At 46.5% G+C, this 18,470-nt stretch overlaps 1 protein-coding gene across 6 annotated transcripts in view; it reads left to right on the top strand.

Moving 5' to 3' along the window:
- gosr1 (golgi SNAP receptor complex member 1) overlaps window positions 1–16,197 on the top strand; it is a 53,613-nt gene extending 37,416 nt beyond the window's left edge. For 2 of the 6 annotated variants that reach the window (XM_055658182.1, XM_055658185.1), the window contains exons 7-9: window positions 9,840–9,922; window positions 14,135–14,831; window positions 14,869–16,197. In XM_055658182.1, coding sequence (XP_055514157.1) covers window positions 9,840–9,922; window positions 14,135–14,259 — 208 coding nt within the window. In that variant the 3' untranslated portion in view covers window positions 14,260–14,831; window positions 14,869–16,197. The remainder of the gene's footprint in view (window positions 1–9,839; window positions 9,923–14,134; window positions 14,832–14,868) is intronic. The other 4 variants (XM_055658187.1, XM_055658184.1, XM_055658186.1 and 1 more) reach the window with 4 other exon arrangements.
- The last annotated feature ends 2,273 nt before the right edge of the window (window positions 16,198–18,470 follow it).

Below are 18,470 nucleotides of genomic sequence, written 5' to 3'. Positions count from 1 at the left end.
TTTTGTTGCATATCCTTTGCATGCAATGACAGCTTGAAGTCTGCGATTCATGGACATCACCAGTTGCTGGGTGTCTTCTCTGGTGATGCTCTACCAGGCCTGTATTACAGCCATCTTTAGCTTGTGCTTGTTTTGGGGGCTAGTCCCCTTCAGTTTTCTCTTCAGCATATAAAAGGCATGCTCAATTGGGTTCAGATCGGGTGACTGACTTGGCCACTCAAGAAATGACCATTATTTAGCTTTGAAAAACTCCTTTGTTGCTTTAGCAGTGTGTTTGTGACCATTGTCTTGCTGTAGAATTTACCGTCAACCAATGAGTTTTGAAGCATTTGTTTGAACTTGAGCAGATAGGATGTGTCTATACACTTCAGAATTCATTATGTTACTATCATCAGCAGTTGTATCATCAATGAAGATATGTGAGCCAGCACCATCAGCAGCCATACATACCCAGGCCATAACACCCCCACCACTGTGTTTCACAGATGAGGCGGTATGCTTTGGATCTTGGCCAGCTCTTTCTCTCCTCCATACTTTGCTCTTGCCATCGCTCTATATAAGTTAATCTTTGTCTCATCCGTCCACAAGACCTTTTCCAGAACTGTGGTTGCCCTTTTAAGTACTTCTTGGCAAACTGTAACCTGGCCATCCTATTTTTGCAGCTAACTAGTGGTTTGCATCTTGCAGTGTAGCCTCTGTACTTCTGTTCATGAAGGCTACAGCGGACAGTGGTCATTGACAAATCCACACCTGACCTGAAGAGTGTTTCTGATCTGTCGGACAGGTGTTTGGGGATTTTTCTTTATTATAGAGAGAATTCTTCTGTCATCAGCTGTGGAGGTTTTCCTTGGCCTGCCAGTCCCTTTGTGATTAGTTAGCTCACCTGTGCTTTCTTTCTTCTTATGATAACCATATTCCATAAGAGTTGACTTTGGTAAGGCCATCTGGACCCTGAGTCCGTGCCCACATATAAGCCCTAGTCCCATATAGGCGGCTAGGACATAACCCTCCATTCCCTTCCATCCATATAAACATCCAATTTACCGGTAAAAACGAACCTGCTACGTCACCTGGTGACAACACTCTCTGAGTTGACCATGATGTTCCAAAGAGTTGACTTTGGTAAGCCTAATGGGCCTGACCCACTTAAGCGATGTTGTAGGCGGCTGCCAGCGGCTAGAACAATGAAATTCACCGGTCAGCACTGGTGACGACCTTCGTTAACCTGGTGACAACCTTCGTTAACCTGGTGACAACCTACCTGGTGACAACCTTCATTAACCTGGTGACAACCTATGAGAGCATCTACCACAACCTACGATAGCCCAAATTGCCACCATTGTTGCCGAAGATTTTTCAACATGTTGAATATATTTTGGCAGTCGCCTGTAGTCTAAAAAATCGCCGGTGGGATGGGCCCATTAGGTTTGGCTGATGTCTCTAACAGTTTTATTCCTGTTTCTCAGTCTCATGATGGCTTTGTGGACTTTCATTGGTACAACTTTGGTCCTCATGTTGATAAACAGCAATAAAAGTTTCCAAAGATGATGAAAAGACTGGAGGAAAGACTAGGTGCTGAGAGCTCTCTTATACCTGCATTTAAGGAGGCAATTAAACACACCTGAGCAATTACAAACACCTGTGAATTCATGTGTCCCAAACATCATGGTGCCCTGAAATGGGGGGGACTATGTACAAACACAGCTGTAATTTCTACATGGTGAAACTAAAATGTCTACCTTTAAACACCCTTTAATAAAATCTGGCAATATGCACTTTAACCACATGTGATTTTTTTCGGTTACAAATCTTAAATTGTGGAGTACAGAGGCAAATAAATAAATGATGGGTCTTTATCCCAAACATTATGGAGGGCACTGTAAATATTTCACCTAAATTACATATTTTCGAATTAATAGAAGTAGTTATGTTGTTTTAAATGGTTCTTGGTGTTCCTGAATTTTTAATTTGCTTTAAATTTTAAAATGCAAGTTTTAATATTTTAATAGTATGATTAATGTTTAATAGGCTTTGAACATTGTTCAACATTTATGAATGTCAGAGAGACCACTTTGACTTGTTCCTGAGCCTGGAGCTGCAGCCTAGTCGGTGATAAAAATGTTCCTTAGGGACAAACTTGCCTTTGCAGCAACTGGGTCATGTGTTCCAGAAGATGAGATGAGCTTTGTGGAAGACATGTCTGTTGGTCATCTTGGGCAGCATGATGGTCAATGAGGTGGCTCAGACCCATCCAGCCCATGGGCAGCATGATGGTCAATGAGGTGGCCATAGACCCACCCATCGATGGGCAGCACGATGGGTCAATGAGGTGGATCAGACCCATCCAGCCCATGGGCAGCATGATGGTCACTATAATGAACTGGTGCTGAAATTGATCAAAGAATCTGATTCTAAATTTGTAAAATTGAACAGGCGTCCAATTTCACAATGGTTTACAATCTTACAACCCACTGTGTGAACATTGAATTCTCCAATACGTGGTAAACAAGCCTCACCCACTTTCTTCCCTGTTCCCCACCGAGATGTATACCCGTTTCTCCCACCCCTCCCACCTATATTGTTTCCTCTGGCTTCACATTTCACGCCTTATATCTTTACCTCATACTTTCAACCTCCCACCTGTATCCACCTATCACATGCTAGACTTTGTCAGTCAGTCTGAAGAAGGGTCCTGTCCCAAAACGTCACCTATGAGATGCTGCATACCTGACCCGCTGAGTTACTCCAGCACTCTGTGAAACGTCACCTATCCATGTTCTCCACAGATGCTGCCTGACCCGCTGAGTTACTCCAGCACTCTGTGAAACGTCACCTATCCATGTTCTCCACAGGTGCTGCCTGACCCACTGAGTTACTCCAGCAATATGTGAAACGTCACCTATCCATGTTCTCCACAGATGCTGCCTGACCCACTGAGTTACTCCAGCACTCTGTGAAACGTCACCTATCCATGTTCTCCACAGATGCTGCCTGACCCGCTGAGTTACTCCAGCACTCTGTGAAACGTCACCTATCCATGTTCTCCATAGGTGCTGCCTGACCCACTGAGTTACTCCAGCACTTTGTGAAACGTCACCTATCCATGTTCTCCACAGATGCTGCCTGACCCGCTGAGTTACTCCAGCACTCTGTGAAACGTCACCTATCCATGTTCTCCACAGGTGCTGCCTGACCCGCTGAGTTACTCCAGCACTCTGTGAAACGTCACCCATCCATGTTCTCCACAGGTGCTGCCTGACCCGCTGAGTTACTCCAGCACTCTATGTCTTTTAAAAAATGTAAAATAATTTATTTTTCTTCATCTCAACGGTCATCTTTCTCAGTATAGTATGACTTGTCAAAATCTGAGTTGTAGCATAAAGGCTGCTATTCTCAGAGTTACACATGGAGCAGAAATCAAGGCTGGAAAATCTCTGCTGGTCAGACAGCATCTGTGGAAGGAGAAGCATCAACGTTGTAGGTTAGAGCAGAAGGGGATAGGTTTGTGTGCAGCACTGAGAACACCATGCAATGCTTGGTCTAATTTCATTTGCCAAAGGTCTCTGTTTAGTCCTTTTCTCCACCTCGTAATTGAAACCTCTGCAATTCAGTGACTGACGTTGGTGCCTTCCCACACAGTGGGAAACTTTGATTCTGCTGTGTGAGGATGTTTTATGTCAAATTCTATAGTGTGCGTTCTTTATTTTATTTATTGTATGGCTGTATGGGAATTTCATTTCACTGTGCCATCTGACACATGTGACAATTAAATGCATCTTGAATCTTGTCCTCCCACCTATCTCTGTACAGCGAAAACGTTTTACTGCTCTGCAATACAAGGTTTATTGACGTAACGAGGGGGAGCATTCCTTGCCAAGCTGGCGAAGGATCTTGTCCCCAGGCCGCTGAGACAACACTCTACATCATAGCAAACACATATCAAACCGTTAGCATTTACACATTAACTCTGCAAAGAAGTCAACAACAACTCGAGTGTCTTCATCAGTTTTTGGTTTTCTCATTCCAAATATGTCGGAAATCCTAAAGAATGATTGCTAATAAACCTTTAGCAAATTAGCGCTGAAGTAATTGCATTCTCTGGGAGAGAAGTTAGCTAATTATTCCCAGTAGCCATATCCTTGCTGAAACCACCCCTATTAAACCACATGTACTAAAATGGAACAGCAGAGGCTGGTTTATTACATGGATAGGTGACGTTTCACAGGGTGCTGGAGTTTCACAGGGTGCTGGAGTAACTCAGCGGGTCAGGCAGCATCTGTGGAGAACATGGATAGGTGACGTTTCACAGCCACAAAAGCCTACAGTGGCAAAGAATTCCACAAATTCACTGCCCTCTGACTAAAGACACTCTTCCTCATCTCCTTCCTAAAGGAATGTAAAAGTCATTTGATTTCAAAACTTCACCCCATAAATATGTTCCATTTCATCATGTGCAGTCCCACAGGCAAGAGTCAATATTGTACTCAGTGGGTTGGAGAAAGAAGGTATTTTTAAACCAATAATTTGCTCATTAATCATGTCTGATACAGCATTTTCCGTGCAGGAATCTCATTTGGAAAGAGAGACTGATAAACAAGGCTGCATTGAATCATGTCTACAGAGCAACGAGTGCACATTTCACCAGCTTATGGTGGCTATTTTAACACAGGCTATAGTCATTAAGATTAAGATCATTTAGTTAATTTCAAGACAAGATTAGGATTAGTTCCCATTTGTCTACATTTGACCCATTTCCTTCAGATTCTCTTCTGTGCAGATATCTGTCCACTGGCCTTTTAAAAGTTGTATTGTATCCACCTTCATCGCTTCTTTTGGCAGCTCGTTCCAGATACGGACTACCATCTGAGTGAAGAGTTGCCCTTGAGGTCCCTCTTAAATCTCTCCCCTCCCCTTAAACTACATCCTCTAATTTTAGAATCTCCTGGGGAAAAAAGACTGAGTGGTCACTTTATTTCTGCCCCTCATGGTCTTGTACACCAAAAAAGTTCATACTCTAAAGAAAAGATGCCCCAATCTATCCAACTAACTCTCCCTGTAATTCCCCAAACAAGCGATGTAATGCTGAGGCTCGATAAGGGGCTGGTTAGGCCGCATTTGGAATATTGTGAGCAATTTTAGACACCATATCCCAGAAAGGATGTGCTGGTTCTGGAGAGGGTCCAGAGGAGCTTTACAAAAATGATCCCAGGAATGAGTGGGTTAACCTATGATGAGCATTTGTCGGCACTGGGCCTGTACTTGCTGGAGTTTAGAAGAATGAGGGGGGACCTCATTGAAACATACAGATTGAAAGGCTTGGATACAGTGAATGTGGAGAGGATATTTCCACCAGTAGGAGAATCTAGGACTAGAGGTCATAGCCTCAGAATTCAAAGACGTTCTTTAGGAAGGAGATGAAGAGAAATTTCTTGCCACAGACGGCTGTGGAGGCCAAGTCAGTGGATATACTTAAGGCAGAGATAGATAGATTCTTGATTAGTACAGGTGTCAGAGGCTATGGGGAGAAGGCAGGAGAATGGGGTTAGGAGGGAGAGATAGATCAGCCATAATTGAATGGCGGAGTGGACTTGATGGGCCGAATGGCCCAATTCTACTCCAATTCCTTATGACCTGATGAATTCATGGCCACAAGTCCATGAGAGCCTCGCACTGGTCCGGTCCCATTTGACACATATTGCTCTAAACCCTTCATATCCAAATATCCGTCCTAATGTCTTTTAAAAGCCATAATTGTATCTGGATGAAAGGCATGAGGGTGGCATGGCAGTAGAGTTGCTGCCTTACAGCCCCTTTCCTGGGAAAAAAGACTGTGAGTGTCTCTACAGAGTTAATTGGCTTTGGTAAATTGTCCCTAGTGAGTGGGATATTGCTAGTGTGCCGGGGTTGCTGGTCGGCCCGGACTCGATGGTCCGATGTGTCTCTAAACTAAAGTAAACTACCAAGTGGCATGGAATGATTTCTGTTTTACGATGAGCCTTAAAACTCAACACTGAATAGAAATTTGATAAGAGAGGGCAGCTTGCGGCTGACTTTTACCTTCAGGCATTCACTGGGCAGGCCTGCAAATACCTGGAGATTTATGGAGGCTTTCATTTCATGCATCAATCATTGTAGCCTTAAAAGGAAGCAATGTAGAAAGAGTTGCTCATAAAGGCCGCTGTCAGACATGGAAGCTCCATGTAGTTTTAACAAGATAATTGTAGAGTCAGCAACATTGCTTATTGAAGATTTTGTGACTATTGTAATTTTTTGTTGAAGATTTGTCTCATACTAATTGGAATTACATGAGTTCTCCCTCGATATAACACAAAATAAAAATCTTTGGCTGTTATAAAGTCATAGAGTTGTACAGAACGGAAACAAGCCCTTCGGCCCAACTTGCCCAACTTGCCCATGCCAACCAAGATGCCCCATCTACACTGCGTTTGGCCATATCCCTCTAAACCTATCCATAATGCCAATATTGTTACAGGTGCACAACCTTTTATCCGAAAGCCTTGGGACCAGACACTTTTCGTAATTCAGAATTTTTCGGCTTTCGGAATGGAAGATTTTTAGCGTAGATTTTAACGGCTGGCTCAGTGGTAGACTGCTCGGCTCATATCCGCAAGGTCGCGAGTTTGCGCCTCGATCCCGGCAGTTACTCGATCGCGAGTTTGAGTCTTCAATGTAGTTTTTTCTTGCAGAATAGGAGAGAATAGGGAGGGTTAGGCTGGGATCATTCTCTGCGAGATGATCTTAGTGCGGGAGACAAGTGTAGGAGAGGTGTACTGACTGTGTGGGCAGAACTTTGGAAGTGATTGCCCACCATTCTCAAAAGCCGCTGTGTCTCCCTGTCCCTCCAATTCCAGAGGAATCCGCTCCCCGATGGGCCGCTACGGCGACAAGTGGCAGTTCGCCCACAGCCCGAGCTGCGCCCACCTCATCCGCAACCCGGGTTCCTCTGGAGTTGGAGCAGGGCTGGGCTAGAGTTGTTGCTGGCTGTGAGTCTCTGGGATCTCCGTGCTTGCAGTGGGCCTGGGGGTCGGTGTCCCGATGAGGGGGCGCAGCTCGGGCTGTGGGCGAACTGCCACTTGTCGCTGTAGCGGCGCATCGGGGAGCGGCTTCTGGTGGTCCTGATGTCTCTCGGCTCCTGTCCAGGGGGATGGCCGGAGACGTCAGGACCAACAGGAACCCGCTCCCCGATGCGCCGCTACAGCGACAAGTGGCAGTTCACCCACAGCCCGAGCTGCGCCCCCTCATCCGCAACCCGGGTTCCTCTGGAGTTGGAGCGGGGCTGGGCTAGAGTTGCTGCTGGCTGTGAGTCTCTGGGATCTCCGTGCTTGCAGTCGGTGTCCCGTTGGTCCTGACGTCTCCGGTCACCACCCTGGAATGGAGCTGAGACTGGGAACTGTACCGCCCTTGCCTCCTCCCTCTGCAACTGCAAACAACCCCACAGTTCCCAGTCTCAGCTCCTGTACAGGGGGGTGGCCGGAGACGTCACAGCCCGAGCTGCGCCCCCTCATCCGCAACCCCAAGACCAAGACGCACCTTGCACACCATCAGCTTCTGTCCCTACGGGGAGCGTGTTCCTCTGGAATTGGAACGGGGCTGGGCTGCTGCTGGCTGTGGGTTTCTGGGATCTCCGTGCTTGCAGTGGGCCTGGGGGCCGGTGTCCCGTTGGTCCTGACGTCTCCGGTGATTGGCACTAGCTCCGACGTGAAGACAGTGCAAAACCCCCGCGCCGGTGCAATGCGCGGGGAGCTGGAGAGGGGAGGGAAGGGGTCACACACATGGCCGGGAAGCAGAGGGGTGTAGGTGGGGTGAAACTTAAGGGAGCGACAATTTGCTGCTGCCTGCCCGCTGAGTTAAAAAGTTCTCATGCAAGACTCACGATACACTGTGTATCGTGTCTACCGTGGGAACTTTTTAACAGCGGGCAGGCAGCAGCAGATTGTAAATTATTAACCCTCCCGCGCAATATACTCTCACCTTCTCTTTTATGGATGGGGATTTAGTTCCCCTTTCTTCGAGGACCGACCGGAGGTTCCGCTGTCACCTCTGCGGGCCGCCCTCGGTGAACGTTTTCAAGGACCTTTCTTCAAGGACCGAAAAAATGTCGCTATTCGGAGGTTTTCGTTATTTGGATCTTCGGATAAAAGGTTGTGCACCTGTACTGTCCCTGCCTCAACTACCTCCTCTAGCAGCTCGTTCCGTATACCCACCACCCTCTGTATGAAAACGTTGCACCTCAGATTCCTATTCAATCTCTCACCTCTCACCTTAAACCTATATCCTCTGTTCTTGATGCCCCACTAGAAACATAGACAATAGGTGTAGGAGTAGGCCATTCGGCCCCTCGAGCCAGCACCGCCATTCAATATGATCATGGCTGATCATCCAGAATGAGTACCCTGTTCCTGCTTCCTCCCCATTTCCCTTGATTCCGTTAGCCCTAAGAGCGATATCCAACTCTTGAATACTCAGGGTAAATGTTCTGTACATTTGATTCCCTTACTCTGGGTAAGAGTCTGTGTATTTACTGTTGTTCTTCTTTGTGCTAAACACATCTGTCCTGGGATAATGGAGGTTATGCTTGTAATACCGAGCTGGCCATCAGCTCTGCTGTGGGATAATTGAAAACACATACTCACCCAGGGACTATTGACCATATCACAACTACACATTCATAAATTGCTACATCAGCTCATTTTGTTGTTAACAGATTGAGAAACATAAAGTGTCAAGTCTGCACATTTATTAAATTGATGATTATATTCTCAAATTACTGGAGTAACTCAGCACATCAGTCAGTATGTGTGGAGAACATGATAGGCAACGTTTCAGGTCTTCTTCTGAAGAAGCATCTCGACCTGAAACGTCACCCCTCCATGTTCTCCACAGATGCTGCCTGACCCACTGAGTTACTCCAGCACTCTGTGAAACGTCACCTATCCATGTTCTCCACAGATGCTGCCTGACCCGCTGAGTTACTCCAGCACTCTGTGAAATGTCACCTATCCATGTTCTCCACAGATGCTGCCTGACCTGCTGAGTTATGGTGCAGCAGCATCTATGGAGCTAAGGAAATAGGCAACTTTTCGGGCCGAAATCCTTCTGGAAATAGGCAACGTTTCGGGCCGAAACCCTTACGGGTTTCGGCCCGAAACGTTGCCTATTTCCTTAGCTCCATAGATGCTGCCTGACCCACTGAGTTACTCTAGCACTCTGTGAAACGTCACCTATCCATGTTCTCCACAGATGCTGCCTGACCCGCTGGGTTACTCCAGCACTCTGTGCCTTTTTATTGTAAACCAACATCTTTGGTTCCTTGCGTCAGTCTTAATTATTTCCTGTACTTCTGAAGAGGCTGATGAGAAGGACAACAGACAAACACATGCATGGATAAATGAGAAGCAGCCAGCATGTTTAGACACAGAGCAAGTAGACCATGGAGCACTGCAGGCTGTTTAATAGCTATGGCGTTCCAGCTTTGCCGAGCGGAGCCTAACTCAGTACAAGCTCATGGTGTGTGGAGTTTGCTGGTTATTAGTCTCCATGGATATTGTCAGGGTTATATTGAGAAGGAGGAAAAGTGTCCAATCTGCACATTTATTCAATTGATGCGGGACCAAGAGGTAAGTAATGAACAAGATGGATGGAGATTAATTTTGGGAAATGTAACGGTTCTGCTGCCGTGGGAATTCCCGGAGTGCAGGAGCAAGTTGCATTTGTCAGGAGCAGGCTGCTTGAGGGTTTAATTTTCTGCCAATTCAGCTGGGAGATTGTGGCAGAATAAGCAAACTATTCTTAGCAATGATGTGTCTCCTTTCTTATAGCATCGCCATGGCAACGAAAGAAAATGTGACATCACAACGAGGAGTGCTGAAGACAATACAAAGCAAAGTCAACTCCTTGGCCAGTATCCTTTTTACAAGCACTCTCATACAAACAGAAAGTAGGTGCAGGAATAGGCCATTCAGCCCTTCCAGCCAGCACAGCTGATCATCCAAAATCAATACCCCATTCCTGTTTTCTCACCACATCCCTTGATTCCGTTAGCCCCAAGTGCTAAATCTAACTCTTGAAAACATCCAGTGAACTGGCCTTCACTGCCTTCTGTGGCAGAGAATTCCACAGTTTCACAACTTTGGAAAGTGAACAAGGAAGGTATTCCTTGTAGTGTTGAGGCAGGTTAGTGGATGTAAGTCACAGCCGAGTGAAGTAACTCCACTCACTGGCTTAGTGCGGTGTGTCTGGGGTTAGTGTGTGTGTCTGGGGTTAGTGTGTGTGTCTGGGGTTAGTGTGTGTGTCTGGGGTTAGTGTGTGTGTCTGGGGTTAGTGTGTGTGTCTGGGGTTAGTGTGTGTGTGTGGGGTTAGTGTGTGTGTCTGGGGTTAGTGTGTGTGTCTGTGGGGTTAGTGTGTGTGTCTGGGGTTAGTGTGTGTGTCTGGGGTTAGTGTGTGTGTGTGGGGTTAGTGTGTGTCTGGGGGTAGAGTGTGTGTCTGGGGTGGGGGTAGAGTGTGTGTGTGGGGGGAGTGTGTGTGTGTGGGGGTAGTGTGTGTGTCTGGGGTTAGTGTGTGTGTGGGGTAGTGTGTGGGGTTAGTGTGTGTGTCTGGGGTTAGTGTGTGTGTCTGGGGTTAGTGTGTGTGTCTGGGGTTAGGGTGTGTGTGTGTGTGTGGGTTCTGGGTTAGTGTGTGTGTCTGGGGTTAGTGTGTGGGTCTGGGGTTAGTGTGTGTGTCTGGGGTTAGTGTGTGTATCTGGGGTTAGTGTGTGTGTCTGGGGTTAGTGTGTGTGTCTGGGGTTAGTGTGTGTGTCTGGGGTTAGTGTGTGTGTCTGGGGTTAGTGTGTGTGTCTGGGGTTAGTGTGTGTGTCTGGGGTTAGTGTGTGTGTCTGGGGTTAGTGTGTGTGTCTGGGGTTAGTGTGTGTGTCTGGGGTTAGTGGATCCTTGGCTTGAAACCAGAGCAGATGTTTTAACCTTCAGGAGATTGCTTTGCTAGACACTAGCGATGCATCATGTTTAAAACACCTGCTTTGGTTTCAAGCCAACTCTCCAGTGGCTTTTATTACGCTGTGTTTGTGTTAGTTTAGATAAGTGAGGCCTTACTTTCATACATTTCTTTTCCTTAAGTAAGTACTTGGGTATTATCTGTAGGGAACGAATAATTGACACACACACACACCCACGCGCACACACGCTCACGCGCGCGCACACACACACACACACACTTATATGCATTATCTCTGTAAAATGGAGATTCAGTATACACCTGTTGTGTATAATGTGCTGGAGTAATTCAGCGGGACAGGCAGCATCTGTGGAGAGAAGGAATAGGTGATGTTTCAGGTTGAGACCCTTCTTCCGACAGTCAGGGGAGAGGGAATCTAGAGATATGAAAAGGTACAAAAACAATCAGAGCCGGCACCGATGACCAAGCAAAGGTGTTGTGAGTCTGGATTAAAACATGGTCGTAGAGTTTGGGAACAGTGAGAGAGGATGATGCAGAACTCTGGTCAGAGAGAGGAGGAGAACTTCCTCAAAGTACCTCGAGGGTGGGGGGGGGGGGGGGGGGGGGAGAGTTGTGTGTGGGAGGCAGATTGTGCACAAATTGTTTAACAAACCTGCAATAGATACAAGCTCACCTCAGCATGACTAGTTGAATGTGTCTCCCCCACTGAGTGCTGACAGCAGTGTATTGCTTTCTCCAAAGCCCCTGCTGTGATGAGGCATCTTCATCAGCAGAACACTGCAAATCCCATTCCTCGTGCTGAGAAAGTATTTCAAAAACAAACAAATGTAGACAAACCCCTGAAAAAATATTTCCAGGAGCTGTTGACAATTTAATAATGACATCTTACACCTGGTGCATCTTAAAATAAAAACGCACTCACGTATTGAACTAACTTCCAGTTTTACTCTGTTCAATTTGAGGCAAGGTGGTCTGGTCTGTCTTTGAGAAAATTGAAAAGGCTCTCCTTAGAGGGTAATCCAATTTCTGAAATGTTCTTAACTTTTCACTCTGCCTCACTAGCAAACTCAGGCAAGACCAATCCCCTTGTTGGAATCACTATAGTTAAGTTTAGAGATACAGCACAAAAACAGGCCCTATGGCCCACTGTGTCCGCCCCGACCAGCGACCCCCACACATTCGCACCACCCGACACACACCAGGGACAATGTTTACATTTATACCAAGCCAATTAACCTACAGACCTGCACATCTATGGAGTGTTGGAGGAAACCGGAGATCTCTGAGAAAACCCACGCAGGTCACAGGGAGAACGTGCAAACTCCGTACAGACAGCACCCGTAGTCAGGATGGAAACCGGGTCATTGGCGCTGTGAGGCAGCAACTCTACTGCTGTGCCACCGTGCCACCCCTGATAGGATCAAGGGAGGAGCTATGAGATGGTGAGGCCAGGATTACTGTGCGGGGAGCTGATGGCAGGCAGTTTCCCCGATCGTAATGCCACTGCTCTTGTCGGCAGGTTGTTGCTGATACTGCCATTGGCTCATGGTTAGAGGGTTCGACTGTGAGATTGAAATAGAAAGGTCACAATGGTCTCGTGGTTGCCAAACACTTTAATTCTCCCCATTCCCACACTGACCTTGCTGTCCTGGGCCTCCTCCACTGTCAGAGTGAGGCCCAGCGCAAATTGGAGGAACAGCGCATGATATTTCACGAGCAGCTTACAGCCCAGTGGTCTGAATATTGATTTCTCCAACTTCAAGTAACCCTTGCATCCCTTCTCTCTCTGTCTCTCCCCCACTCTCGTCATTGTACTAGTCATCATGTTGAGTCTCATTGTCTGTAACTGGTTTGCACCTAGATCACAGCTAACAATGGCCTGTTTCCTTTATCATCATTACTTTTATGGCATATCTTTCATTCACATGTTCTATATATCTCTACATCATCTCTCATTTCCCTTTCCCCTGACTCTGTCTGAAGAAGGGTCTCGACCCTAAATGTCACCTACGCCTTTTCCCCTGAGATGCTGCTTGTCCCGCTGAGTTACTACAGCTTTTTGTGTCTATCTTTGGTTCAAACCAACGTCCGCAGTTCACACCTTCACAATGGTCAATGTTGCCCTGGCAATTAGCAATGATTCGATCTAGAGGGCAGGGTGCAGGTGTATTAGGTATCTGGAAGTGGAAGACAGCATCCACAGTGCAGAACCAATGGATTCAGACTGACATTAGAAATGTCTTCACTCAGTAAGAGATGAATGTATGGAATTCTTTAACATTGAAGACCAAGTCCCCGAAGGAAATGGTAAATAAATTTCTGAACGCAAAAGTCTTCAAGGGATATGGAGACAGAGTAAGAATATGAGAATGGGATAGACATGTTTGATGGGCTGAATGTCCTGCACCAGCTTCTACGACTTCGCGATCTCTATAAGATTTAAAAAAAATAAGGTTCTTATTTGTGGTCTGTTCTAAAACGATCCACATGAAATGATCCTGTCTGGACCCGAGTGTGATTCATCTTGCAGTCAACTAAAGCTTTTCACTGCACCTCGCTGCACCTGACTGAACGATCGAATAGTTCTGAACACTTAAAATATTCAGCTCCCACTGAAGCAGTGGTACATGTGGGAATGTGTGGGGCCCACAGACCTGTGGTACATGAGAGAATGTGTGATGCCCAGACCTGTGGTACATGTGAGAATGTGTGGGGCCCACAGACTTGTGGTACATGAGAATGTGTGGGGCCCCCAGACCTGTGGTACATGAGAATGTGTGGGGCCCACACACCTGTGGTACATGAGAATGTGTGGGGCCCACACACCTGTGGTACATGAGAATGTGTGGGGCCCACAGACCTGTGGTACATGTGAGAATGTGTGGGCCCACAGACCTGTGGTACATGAGAGAATGTGTGGGGCCACAGACCTGTGGTACATGAGAATGTGTGGGGCCCACAGACCTGTGGTACATGAGAATGTGTGGGGCCCACAGACTTGTGGTACATGAGAATGTGTGGGGCCACAGACCTGTGGTCCAAGGAAGTCACACCTTCAGAAAAGGATGAGAGGACACGAGGCATTTCTTTAAAACTTACTCTTCAATGTAGCAGCATTATTTTAATACATTGGAAATTACTTTTGTTTCTTTAACAACTGTTCCAGATCGATTTCCTGCCATCAACAGTTTGGTTCAAAGGTTAAATTTGCGGAAACGCAGGGATACATTAATTTTGGGCAGTGTTATTGGGGTTTGCACTATTTTATTGCTACTGTATGCTTTTCACTGATGTAATATTCCACCAAGATGCTTCTGCAGCTATAAGGCAGTGGGGCAGGGACATATCAACCCAACCTGTATACAGTGGTGAGGATAAATGGACCGTGATTATCATTGAATGGTTTAGAGCAACATTCCCCTGGGCCACAGTCGTGTGATTAGTTTATGATCAAATCCTCTGATTTTTGTTTAATTGACTCATCTGTTGGAAAGTATAATTGTGATTGACAGCACGCCAGTGTCTGAAGAGTGGTTGAAGGGGGGTCTGTTTCTGCCACCTCTGTCCCCAACTCCAGGCTCCAGCTAGTACATAACTGCTCCATTTAAACTACCCGCAATGTGTCTTTGTCCAATATATGTATTTTCAAGAGCGTGTACTCAAAAACTGGTTCCATGACGAAGGGTGGTGCAATATGTTGTGTGCCTGTGTCACCCAGTAGCAGAGCACCGGTCAACTCCCTGACAGTCTCCTCTCGTCCACTCTCTGCCCTCTTCCCGGAGAACGAGCGAGATTGTCTGTCCAAAGTTTGATCTGAATCGAGCATTATTGCTCAAGGCCCAGGTTCCAGAAACTGACCCAGTGTTTGTTCCAGAAACTGACCCAGTGAAACTGACCCAGGTTTGTTGCCCAGGGGCCCAGGGTCCAGTAACTGACCCAGTGTTTGTTGCCCAGGGACCCAGGCCAGAAACTGACCCAGTGTTTGTTGCCCAGGGGCCCAGGGTCCAGTAACTGACCCAGTGTTTGTTGCCCAGGGACCCAGGCTACAGAAACTGACCCAGTGTTTGTTGCTCGAGGCCCAGGGTCCAGAAACTGACCCAGTGTTTGTTGCCCAGGGGCCCAGGTTCCAGTAACTGACCCAGTGTTTGTTGCCCAGGGGCCCAAGCTACAGAAACTGACTCATCCTCATGCACAGGTGACCAAAGTCTGGAGAGAAGAGAAAGGGAGTTATTTTCCAACATAAATATATATTCAAATGTAACCAGTGAGTTTTGCAGCACCTGTTAAACCCCAAGTGATTGCCACACTCAGCAATGTGTGGTGTGTGTTGGCCCATCACCTTCTATTGAAGGTTTCAGCATGGTTCCTGACACACAGCATCATGGAATAACCGGCTGTGGTCACCAGAGCACCCAGATCAACCCAGTGCTCTCACTTCAAACCTTTTTAGACTTGCGGGGGAAAAACCAACTGGCAAAGCTTCATTTTATTGATGGGAGAAACCCGAAACACCAAGGTCTAACATCATGTTGAATAGATGCAATCTGATTTTAATTTTTACTCCATCAGTAATTTCCCACGGATTTGTGATTTGTCCTTGGCCCAGGTTTTGAGATCGCGGTGCATTCATTCACAAACCCTGACACTGCGGCCCTCGGGCTTGCAGAGTGTGTAACCAATAGTTGTCGGGCCTTGAGAGAGAGAGAGAATCTGTCCCTCAGATGGAGGAAACCAATAGAAATATGGTGGTGATTTCACGCAGACACACGTCTCAATATTCAGAAACATGAATCATTCCAATAGTGTTCAGTAAGAAATTCACTTTTTGTATGTAACACTGTCTTTTGAACTTAGGCTATTATCTATTTCCCTCGGCAGCTTTTATGGATTAACTCGACTACCAGATGTCAAATTGGCTATGTTCAAATTCAAATTCTTTATTTGTATAACTTGATTTTGTTTTTGTTTTCCACTTTGTTGAGTTAATCCATATAAAGTGTCCACTTCTGCCCTTCAATAGTTAATAAAGCTGCTATGTTTTTTTTAAATCTTTTCAAAACTGCCTGCCTGCCCGCCCGCACTCTGCTTCATTAATGCTTCTGGAAATTTTGTTCATGTAGATTTTAATCTTGTAAAATAATTTCTGTTCTCAGCGACTGACTGCATTTTCTGCCTTGTACAGAGGAGCTTTAACTGTATGTAATTTGTTAATAAATTAGAATTCTAAGTGACCATTCTTGGTGTTTTATCCTCTATCGGTGTGGTCTTTGTGCAGCTACTGATTGCAATAACATAATGTTCACAGAATTCATTTTGTTTTTGTTCTACAGCTGTATCAGATTTCACCACACTATCTCTCCAGCATCTATTTTCATGTTCATAAACGATAGGAGTGATTAATGATAGGCCCATCAAGTCTACTCCGCCATTCAATCATGACTGAGCTATCTCTCTCCCCTCACCCCACTCTCCTGCCTCCGTAGCCTTCTGTGGCAAGTCTTGATGTTAGACTAGAAATCATATTTCATCAACTGTGTACCAGACATTGGAGCTGAACGCCAGAATGTGGCAGCTTTTAAGGCCTTTCTGATCACCTAATATTACGTGGGCCCACCTCACCCATGCTGACCAAGGTGCTCTATCTACACCAGTCCCACCTGCCCACGTTTGGCCCGTATCCCCTAAAACCTACCAATATCCATCCTGTCTGGTTGCCTCCATTACAGGAAGGGTGTGGAGGCTTGGAGATGGTGCAGAGAGGTTCACCAGAATGATGCTGGATGTTTCAGTTACAGGGAGAGGGTGCAGAGGGGTTCACCAGAATGATGGGAGGGAGGTTGGATAGATTTGGATTATTTTCTCTTGAACATTGGAGGTTGAGGGGAGACCTGATAGAAGTTTATATAATTAGGAGAGGCACATAGATAGGGTAGACAGTCAGAATCTTTCTGTCAGGGTGCATCTGCATTTCCTTCCTACACATATTGTCTGCTCCACTGCGATCTCTCCTCGAGGTATGTCTACTTTAAGGAAGTTCTCCTCTCTCTGCACCATCCTCTCTCACTGCTTCCCCTCCGTGATGCTTCCTGCTCACCAGCTTCACGCCCCTTTGATCTCTCATTTTCACACCTTGCCCTTGTACATCTCTATGTCTCCCTCTCCCCTGACTCTCAGTGTGAAGAAGGGTCTCCCGTTACTGCTCTCCAGAGATGCTGCCTGTCCCACTGAGTTACTCTGGCATTTTGTGCCTGTGTTGATGACAAGGAAGCAGGGATTTCCAGTGACTTACTTCAGGCAAGTCTAGTAATTATTTAATAATGGGTGTGAACAAAAGCACCATTGCCTACACCCGTGGTTAATGAAGGAAACTAAAATTATTCATAGGATGCAGATCCTTTAACCTCTGAGGCTGGAGCGATTTAAGAAGCAATTATTTTTGCATATTTATGAAGCAACCAAAAGGAGAATGATGCTGAATATCTAAGTCAGCACATTTGGTGCAGCAATAGAAGGGATTACTGATCCCAAGCTAACGCCTGGTGCATTGATTTTCAGAGGTCTGAAGATGTATGCTTAAACACCCTCAATCAGACCAAGATCACAGACATGTCGCCAAATGTAACTAGTGGTGTGTGATATCTGTTCAGTTCAGTTTTGTGATACAGCATGAAAACAGGCCCTTCGGCCCACTGAGTCCGTGCCGACCAATGACCCGTACACTTGTACTATCCTACACACTAGGGACAATTCACAGAAGCCAATTAACCTACAAACCCGCACGTCTTTGCAGTGTGGGAGCACCCGGAGAAAACCCACGCAGGTCACGGGGAGAACGTGCAAACTCCGTACAGACAGCACCTGTAGTCAGGATGGAACCCGGGTCTCTGGCGCTGTGAGGCAGCAGCTCTACCCGCTGCGCCACCGTGCCGCCCTGTCAGTGCAAGTGAGGACGGGGACACGGCCAGGGGGACTCTGGGTGGTGGGTGAATGTGGCGGATTGCCAGGGAGTTGGGTGGCGGTGCTGGGGTGCATCACATTGTTTCTAAAGAACTCACAAGAGTTGGCTTCCCATTCCCTTAGCTTGCCTTCTTTTGCAAGTCTTGTCGTTTGTGGATGTTGGACGTTCACTGACAAACGTCACTCTCTAGGGCCGAACAGCCCCTCATATTCCCCTTACTGTTAGAACGCAACAGTAGGGACATTCCATTTCCCAATTCCAACGTGTCTCTGCTTTCCCCAGCTCACCCACACCAGTGTGCACACATTCCTACCACCATGTCCCACCCATCCAGCCACCCTGCTCCTTTTACACTTCTCCTTACAGTTATTTCCCACCCACCCCAATTCCCTAATTGTAGATTGGTTACTTTACTTACTAACCAAGTAGTGCTTTATTATATAAACTCCACCTACTACCACACCATTCATATTATCGAGACCCAACATGTGCTGTCGGTCAATACTGCTGCATTGTAGAATTAACATGCTGTAGTGTTGTATAC

Source organism: Leucoraja erinacea, chromosome 28, assembly GCF_028641065.1.
Source record: "Leucoraja erinacea ecotype New England chromosome 28, Leri_hhj_1, whole genome shotgun sequence".
NCBI classification, from domain to species: domain Eukaryota; kingdom Metazoa; phylum Chordata; class Chondrichthyes; order Rajiformes; family Rajidae; genus Leucoraja; species Leucoraja erinaceus.
This window is presented reverse-complemented; position numbering and strand designations above follow the sequence as displayed.